Source organism: Bradysia coprophila, unplaced genomic scaffold (assembly GCF_014529535.1).
Source record: "Bradysia coprophila strain Holo2 unplaced genomic scaffold, BU_Bcop_v1 contig_252, whole genome shotgun sequence".
Taxonomy (NCBI): domain Eukaryota; kingdom Metazoa; phylum Arthropoda; class Insecta; order Diptera; family Sciaridae; genus Bradysia; species Bradysia coprophila.
Genome location: NW_023503514.1, coordinates 1 through 9,898, shown reverse-complemented (window position 1 = coordinate 9,898; position 9,898 = coordinate 1). Strand labels below are relative to the sequence as shown.

The 9,898-nt window shown below is 39.2% G+C and overlaps 1 protein-coding gene across 1 annotated transcript; it reads left to right on the top strand.

Annotated features, from left to right (window-relative positions):
• Positions 1 to 3,525: 3,525 nt before the first annotated feature.
• LOC119078387 (E3 ubiquitin-protein ligase AMFR-like) lies at positions 3,526 to 9,846 on the top strand (the record flags this gene model as incomplete). Its single annotated transcript, XM_037185889.1, has 8 exons — positions 3,526 to 3,608; positions 4,926 to 5,078; positions 5,158 to 5,248; positions 5,314 to 5,656; positions 5,724 to 6,347; positions 6,416 to 6,520; positions 9,521 to 9,523; positions 9,832 to 9,846. Coding segments are annotated over exons 2-8 (1,250 nt in total), but the record flags the coding sequence as incomplete, so codon positions are not given.
• Between the last annotated feature and the right edge of the window lie 52 nt (positions 9,847 to 9,898).

The following is a 9,898-nucleotide window of genomic DNA, read 5'->3' as shown; positions in this document are numbered from 1 at the left end:
CAATTAACTAGACTAATTGTGCATGTCTCTAGGACGATGCACAATTAACTAGACTAATTGTGAATGTCTCTAAGACGATGCACAATTACCTAGACTAATTGTGCATGTCTCTAGGACGATGCACAATTAACTAGACTAATTGTGCATGTCTCTAGGACGATGCACAATTACCTAGACTAATTGTGCATGTCTCTAGGACGATGCACAATTAACTAGACTAATTGTGCATGTCTCTAGGACGATGCACAATTAACTAGACTAATTGTGCATGTCTCTAGAACGATGCACAATTAACTAGACTAATTGTGCATGTCTCTAGAACGATGCACAATTAACTAGACTAATTGCGCATGTCTCTAGGACGATGCACAATTAACTAGACTAATTGTGCATGTCTCTAGGACGATGCACAATTAACTAGACTAATTGTGCATGTCTTAGACGATGAACAATAACTAATAATTGTGCATGTCTTTAAGACGATGCACAATTAACTAGACTAATTGTGCATGTCTCTAGAACGATGCACAATTAACTAGACTAATTGTGCATGTCTCTAGAACGATGCACAATTAACTAGACTAATTGCTCATGTCTATAGGACGATGCACAATTAACTAGACTAATTGTGCATGTCTCTAGGACGATGCACAATTAACTAGACTAATTGTGCATGTCTCTAAGACGATGCACAATTAACTAGACTAATTGTGCATGTCTTTAAGACGATGCACAATTAACTAGACTAATTGTGCATGTCTCTAGGACGCTGCAAAATTAACTAGACTAATTGTGAATGTCTCTATGACGATGCACAATTAACTAGACTAATTGTGAATGTCTATAAGACGATGCACAATTAACTAGACTAATTGTGCATGTCTCTAAGACGATGCACAATTAACTAGACTAACACAAGCACGTCCTAGAGACATGCACAATTAACTAGACTAATTGCGCATGTCTCTAGGACGATGCACAATTAACTAGACTAATTGTGCATGTCTCTAGGACGATGCACAATTAACTAGACTAATTGTGCATGTCTCTAAGACGATGCACAATTAACTAGACTAATTGTGCATGTCTTTAAGACGATGCACAATTAACTAGACTAATTGTGCATGTCTCTAGGACGCTGCAAAATTAACTAGACTAATTGTGAATGTCTCTATGACGATGCACAATAAACTAGACTAATTGTGAATGTCTATAAGACGATGCACAATTAACTAGACTAATTGTGCATGTCTCTAAGACGATGCACAATTAACTAGACTAATTGTGCATGTCTCTTAGACGATGCACAATTAACTAGACTAATTGTGCATGTCTCTCAGACGATTTACTAGACTAATTAAGCATGACTTCTCAGATAGCTGGGTGATAATGCCCATTGAATAATTCCTATTGATCTGGGTGATAATTAATGTGTGTTAATTCCCGGGTGATAATTCCCAATTCAGTTGGTAATAATTTTTAAGCTATAAACTGCTGGGAAATCATTCTTACATAGCTGGGTGATAATGCCTGGGTGTTAATTCCCCAGGTGATAATTCCAAATGATCTGGGTGATAATGCCTGGGCGTTAATTCCCCGGGTGATAATTCCAATTTAATTTCAGTTTTTTCAGTCTGGGGGATAATTCCCCGGGTGATAATACCCGTCACCCTGTACGACAGTTCTCTAACACAGAGCATTTTATTCTTCTCGTTTAGGAAGCGAGAAAATTTCAATGTTCGTGCGTGGTATAGCAAAAAGTGATATTTTTCCTTGATATAGTGTTGCAATGAAACTTCTTAGGTGGTATAGTGAGTGCATTTTGTGGTGAAGAGAAATGAGGAAGATATAATTGTAATACTCGCCTACAATTCATTTTTCTTAATAAATCCCACAACCAGCGCTGCATATGGGCAATTCCACGCAACTTGGTAGTAGTTTATTTTGCTGTACAATTACACTCTAGAAGTGATTAACAATATAGTCAGTCTCAGGCCAATTGACAGATGAATACCAAGAGATATTGCAAAGGGGAAGACATGTAGGAAATAAAGTTTAGAAGAAAAAAAACGTTGAAACGCCTGACTGACACTTTACCTTGCCAATAACTTGAGTAAAACATTATGTTTGTTTAACTAGACGTGCCTTTAATCGTATGCCCTCACAATGCTTCAAATAAGGCATCAATCTAATTTAGACTGCAATTTTCAATGTGAAATGCGATTAACAGTGGAATTGTCTATGGGTAATTCCAGCTAATTTGTGACTGTTCGAAATATTTTCACCAATTGAAATGCGATTACGGCAAACTTTTTTTTCCTTGAAAGCTGTTGACCAGACGCGTCGTTTAAGCACCATATTAGGTCGGTGGCCGAAAATCTCGGGGAGATACCACCATAAAAGTGTATGCTTGTTTTCAGCAAATTTTTGAAAATTCTAGTTAATTTCACGAAACCTGAACCGATTTCACTAAACTTTTTTTTTGCTGAAAGCTATTGACAAGACGCGTAGTTTGACATCAATATGAGGTCATTGTGAAATACGGTCTCGGGGAGATATGACCAAAAAGTGGTCGTTTGTATTTGACATTCCGAGATATTCTCAATAAATCTCAAATGATTTTTGTATATTTGCTTTCCTGTAGATGTGAACGCTATAATTCCACAATTGCTCCAAATGACACGAAATTAAATTTTTTTGAAGTTTTTTGGTTCATTCTGCTTTGAAGGAAGTAAGGTAAAATCACTTCAACCCAAGCGTTGCCAAAATTACATTTTTTCAAATAAAAACTGAAAATCGGTGTCATTCGAAAGCTACAGCATATGACTTCACGAGAAAAATAACTTTGAGTCAATCAGGTTAGTTGGGTGACTAAAGTAGGTGAAAACGGCTTTCCAGCGGTGATAAAAGTCATCCTCGAATTTTAACTCGTCGAGGTTATCTCGAAAAATTTTGTAACCATTTTTTAACCGTTTTTAAGCCAAAGCAACATTTTCTGTGGAGTAACAACCACCAATTGTGAAAAAAAAAAATCTTGCTTGCTATTAATGACCTCCGAAAAATATCACTTTTTTAGACATATCTCCCCCAAATTTTGGGTTACCAACCTGATATTGGGCTTAAACTGCGCGTCTTGACCATAGCTTTCAGGGAAAAAAAAGTTTACCGAAATCAGTTTTTATTTGGTGAAAATATTTCGAAAAGTCACAAACGTGTAACGCAACTAACCGCCGACTTTTGCGATCACACAAGTCACACTTCGCAGGCTAAAAATTCCAATTCTTGTTGGTATGAAAGCACTGTGTCTCCTGAGTATTAGAAAATTTATAGGCTGATTTGTTACCGCAAAACATAGCCAACACAATTGACTTGATGACTCACAGATAACGAAATTTGTAACGCGATTAACAGTGGAATTGTCCATATCTGTGCTATTCGTATGACAATCTCACACAACACAGTCTCCCAACAACGTTTCAATACATGTATCGGCTATTTTCGCAATTTTTAATTATTTTTATTTTCAGGTTGTGCTGTGGGTGTCCTGGTTTTCTATCTTGGGATTTTTACATCTACTATCGCAGCTGTGCAAAGACCGATTTGAATACGTAAGTGTGAATATCTTTACCACATTCATTTCTGCCGCACACAAGAAATCTTTTGGCAGAGGAAAATGTTGTTTGTTTTTATGCAAGAAAACAAACACTCAGTCAACTCATATGGCAGCCAATCTCGCGAGCACATCATAATATTTATGTTGATGCTAATTCGTGTTCGCCGAATAACTTGACGAACCGACAAGAATTTTATTTACAAAAAATTTGCTAATTGTTGTGCGGTTATGCACAAGACCATTATTCAATGTCAACATCGAACACGAGCAAAACGAATATGTTACATGAACGTTGGTTAACGCGTACTTAACCCGAATCATCTGTTATCAACGATCAATGCTGTTAACTGAATGGCTAGTCAATTATACGATAGAAGGGTACAAACAGGGATAGTCCTAGCACATATGTAGTCATATCTACAATCAGAATTGTTGTCACAAAAGGGACATTAGTGAATCTTAAAAAAAAAAATTTACGTTCCTTTTCAAACCTGCTACGGACGACTATCAACTGTAAGTGAGAGCGACTGCATGAATAAGCGGAAATCTCGGACTAATTCGGTCGTTGTAGAAAACAGTGAAGTAAAAGATTTGACAGATCAATCCATTGAAAATACATCAAATGAAGTAATAGATCTATTACCAACTGCCGTTGGTGAAAGGTTAATACAAATTTTATTATTAATTTCACACTCGTCCCTCAGGGTTTTTGACACACACCGGGTATGACCCTGTGTAGTTCAACCTTCCACCAAAATGATATGGGTTTCATTCCCATGTCGGACAATATCACAACGAATTTTTCTAGCGATCATTTGGGTAGTTGCACTGTTTTTGGTGCCTGCAACAAGCGATGTACACACTGAATCACTCGTTTGACTTAATCAAAATACGATGAATTTGTGTAGCCTACATTTAGGCGAGATATCGATTAAGCGCCTAACGTTCTCTCAGTGTGTATTTGCATACTTCGAGGCGTGGTTCGTAAGTCACGTTAAGACAGTGTTCATACATAACTTGTTATTAGCCGTTAGTGAAGTCTGTAATTAAATAAACATAAGCTCTGTATTCGTTGACCGTTCTTACATGAGGAGCAGTCATAACTCCTGACATTTTGTAGTATTCGTGAACATAACTTTCGAGCGAAAGGATTTGTGACATTCCTTGATTCTCGACAACTTGTTTAACGCAAATTCCTTGTAGAAACTCAACACGCAACCAAAGCGTTCCCATAGACCATTCCTACCGAATCTTTGTTTTAACAACCAGATAGAACGGAGAACCAGAATTAGTAAAATCCATTTCCTTCCAGCTATCATTTTCACCCACAACACCAGGATGGTCCCATGTTCGCTTGGTGGGTCTATTGTCATCGATTCTAACGATATCTGGCTTTATGTTCATTATATGCATTTGCGTCGGATTCTTTGGCGGAATGAACACGTTTGCATTTATGGCAGCTGAGGTAAGGACCGAACTTGCAACCAAAGTTTCGAATGCTCTTACTGAAAACCATTTTCAATTTAAAAAAAAAAATCTTCCAGTGTGTCCTACTCACCATACGAACCCTGCACGTACTAATTCGATACGGAATGTTCCTCTATGATATGCGCCAAGGTGGTATGTCGGCTGAAGGTAATGAACAATCTCGACGCTTATTCCGAACGACAAATAATTTGAATTTCCCTTATCGACAGCAGTTTCTTGGGATAAACGTGGACCCGTTGCCTACCATATTGAATTGCTATTCGAGGCAGCTGCTCTGCTCATCGATTTAATGCATCATCTGCACATGCTGCTGTGGAGTAACATATTCCTGTCGATGGCCAGTCTGGTCATTGTAATGCAACTCCGCTATCTATCGCACGAAATTCAACGCAAGTACCGTAAGCATCGCAATTATCTTTGGGTATTGAATCACATGGAGAAGAGTTATCCGCTGGCAACGGCCGATGATTTGACACAAAATTCCGATAACTGTGCCATTTGCTGGGAGAAAATGGAAACGGCCCGAAAGCTGCCGTGCTCGCATCTGTTTCACAAGTACGTCGAGTTATGTCGTCTCGATCACCGAGCTCTTTAAAAATTGAAAATTTTCTTCCTCTTTCAGTTCATGCTTACAGTCGTGGCTGGAACAAGATACCAGTTGCCCGACATGTCGCCTGGGACTCAGTGTTCAACCGCACGTCAGTCACGCTCATCCGAACATTGATCGCATCGATGAACCCGAAAACACTGGCCGAGCAACTAACAATCACTTCTTCCACTTTAACGGCTCCCGTTACGTGTCCTGGCTTCCAAACTTTTCCGTAGAAGTGACCCACATCAATACCGTTCTGCGAACGAATCCGTTGACTACCCAAACCGCCGCCCATACATCACAGCTGAGAAACATGGCCCGACAAGTGCAACAAATGTTTCCCCACTATCCGACCACAATAATCATAGCCGATCTGCAGCTGTCACGCTCAATGGAAGTAACAATTGACAATATACTGGAGGGACGGCTGCAAATTCCGGCCCGATTCCAGAACTTCAACGATGAGGACGATTTCGGTGAGACCAGTCAAAATGGTCGTGCTGATGGCGCGTCGACGTCGGGTACATCGGCACCAAATGAATATTCCGTACGATCGGATGTGTCGACTGGTTCCAGTTCGTCGGACAGTGGATATGAAATTGAGAGAAATTCGAATATTTTCGGCAATCAAAACGAACTGCTAAGGGACGAGAGGTGAGTTAAGATGTGACTACCGAGCGACGTTCCGTTTTCTAATTTGCCCGTTTTCGTTCAACTTACAGCTCCGAAGACATACCGTTGGGTGATCGCTTTTCCAAGAGCTCAGCCGAACGTGAGAAAATCTTGCAAAGGAGGAAGGAGATGCTGCTGGCGATTGCAAGGAAAAGGTGAGTGAAGAATATTTAGTAGTGATTTTGAACCAGACACTGGCCAATGGCCAACAATTTAAATTAATTCCTGAGAGGACAATAGTAATCAAATCTTCGGCTTTCTAACTGTAAATGTTTTTAATATCAAAAGTGGATCCAGCAACTCCTAAACGTTTCTATAGATTTTCCTGAAATTTTGGTTATAGGCTAATAATGGCCCAAAAATAAGAATGGAATTTTCGAAAGTTGGAAAAAACCCATATCTTGGGAGCTGCAGCTCCACAAAGTCTACATACAAATGGCATATAAAACCAATTTGTATGTGTGTGTGTGTGTGTGTGTGTGTGTGTGTTTTGTACATTTTGGTGCATGATATGGATGGTAATGTGGGTGTGTGAAAGGTGTGTGTTGTTTTTGGATGTGTTTCTTTCCTAACTTCCATCGGATTTTTTGATGGATTTGGGTTATTTTCGACATGAGTGAGATGTTACAAGGTTGGTTCCTAAATTTTGGGATGACAGATGATTCCTCTGGCACTACCTAACTTCCATCGGATTTTTTGATGGATTTGGGTTATTTTCGACATGAGTGAGATGTTACAAGGTTGGTTCCTAAATTTTGGGATGACAGATGATTCCTCTGGCACTACCTAACTTCCATCGGATTTTTTGATGGAATTGGGTTATTTTCGACATGAGTGGGATGTTACAAGGTTGGTTCCTAAATTTTGGGATGACAGATGATTCCTCTGGCACTACCTAACTTCCATCGGATTTTTTGATGGATTTGGGTTATTTTCGACATGAGTGGGATGTTACAAGGTTGGTTCCTAAATTTTGGGATGACAGATGATTCCTCTGGCACTACCTAACTTCCATCGGATTTTTTGATGGATTTGCGTTATTTTCGACATGAGTGAGATGTTACAAGGTTGGTTCCTAAATTTTGGGATGACAGATGATTCCTCTGGCACTACCTAAATTCCATCGGATTTTTTTGATGGATTTGGGTTATTTTCGACATTGAGTGAGATGTTACAAGGTTGGTTCCTAAATTTTGGGATGACAGATGATTCCTCTGGCACTACCTAACTTCCATCGGATTTTTTGATGGATTTGGGTTATTTTCGACATGAGTGGGATGTTACAAGGTTGGTTCCTAAATTTTGGGGATGACAGATGATTCCTCTGGCACTACCTAACTTCCATCGGATTTTTTGATGGATTTGGGGTTATTTTCGACATGAGTGGGATGTTACAAGGTTGGTTCCTAAATTTTGGGATGACAGATGATTCCTCTGGCACTACCTAACTTCCATCGGATTTTTGATGGATTTGGGTTATTTTCGACATGAGTGGGATGTTACAAGGTTGGTTCCTAAATTTTGGGATGACAGATGATTCCTCTGGCACTACCTAATTTCCATCGGATTTTTTCATGGATTTGGGTTATTTTCGACATGAGTGGGATGTTACAAGGTTGGTTCCTAAATTTTGGGATGACAAATGATTCTTCTGGCACTTCCTAACATCCTACGGATTTTTCGATGAATTTGGGTTATTTTCGATATATGTGAGGGGTTCCACTAGATTTTGGGATTCAGACTGATTTCTCTAGAATTTTTCCATAAGGTTTTTTGATGTCGGAAAGACTTACTTACAAAAGTGGTGATATCAGGCAAAAAAACGCTTAAAGAGTAAATGTGACGCAAGTCCTTTATCTTACTTACAAAATAACTGATATCGCTGAGAGTGACGCATTGTGCGTCGTACGCAAAAGTTTTATCAACAAAAAATTTGTGAAAGAAAATTTTACAAAAAGAAATTTGCGTCACATGTGGCAGATGTTGAGGAACCCATTGTTAGGAAAATGGTTGAAAAATGTACTGAAAGAATTTAAACGTAAGAAAACCGAATCACCCTCAGCGATACCAGTTATTTTGTAAGTAAGATAAAGGACTTGTGTCACATTTACCTTTTTAAGGGTTTTTTGACTGATAATGACAAGCTCTGGGTAGTATGGTTCTTTATATAGTAAAATTCATGTTAAAGGGACCTTTCTAGGCCACGTATAAATTCCACTGGAAAATGCGTCCGATTCCGTTTGGCTGCTTTTCAAGAATCTCTGAAAACTAAAAACTTGAATAATCTTCGTTAAAAAGTAAAATTTTCTTGATGGGTTTGTTCTGCTCGAAAGCCTGTATCATTGCCGACATTTTATGGAAGAACTATTTTCTCGGACTGGAAAAATGCCCTAGCTAATTGGGTTTCTCCAAAAAGTGACACATGAAGACCGCTAACTTTGACCCAAATTTCCCCTGCCGAATCGAAACATATTTTATTGATATGGGTTTCTTCAGACTAGCACTTTCAAGAATCTTGCCTGCCCTTGAGGCAGGGCTTTTCAAGAAAAAATCAAGGACTTTGCTTCCATCCAAGTTTTTTGGCTTTTCTAAACTGATTTAATAAGCATGTTTTATGCCAGTTTTATAGTAAAAACCGCGGTTTATGTTTACCGGTATTTTACCGGTTCGCTCGACAGGACAGCCCCCACAGAAAAATGTAGTTCCAGCCACTTTTTGACCCCGTCTATCAATAATCACATAACCTGTCCGGAAATTTTTTGATATTGTCCCCAGCACGCGGAAATTGGATACATACAAGATCCCGTAGTGAAAAACTTTAAACTCATCTATAACTCCTAATTCATCGCCCCGAAACATTTGGGGCCCTCCATGTTATTCTTTGCCGGACCCTGCAATTATTAATTTTTCGGTGGGTTTAGATCAATGTGGCTGTTTAAGAACTAATGACCGAAAGCTACCGATTGCCCTAATGAAGCTACTTTCAACTTTCAAAAAAATTAACGCGCGAAATGAAAACTTGCTTAACCATCATTAAAACGCAATTTAAAAAGCCATCGAGTGGGTACTGTGTAACGCCAAATAGCGTAAACTGAAGAAGAGAAAACGGGACCAAGTGGTTTCAGAGATGAGGCGAGAAGGGTGTACAGAGAGAGATAGTAGATTGATATGGCACTCACTAAAAGCAAATCAAAGGGAGAAAAGAATAAATTGATGTTTGAGTCTATATAGCGGGAAGTATACTTGATGGAGACCTGACCAAGCTGTCACTGTAGATGGAGAAGCGTAAAGCATTTGGCTTGAGAGGAAGTGCGTCGCCGATTTAATACATTCAATAAAGCCGATACCAACGCAACGTAGACTCTACTATGAAGATTCAACCAATGGCTAAAAGGGATGAGCTCCTTTCAGGCAACTTGGAATGTAATTGTAGATATTCACTGGGTCGACGGACTACAGAAAATAGCTTGGAAAAGAGAGAGTAAAGTCTGCAAATTAGTTGCACGCGTGACGTTGGGCCAGGGTACAGGGCC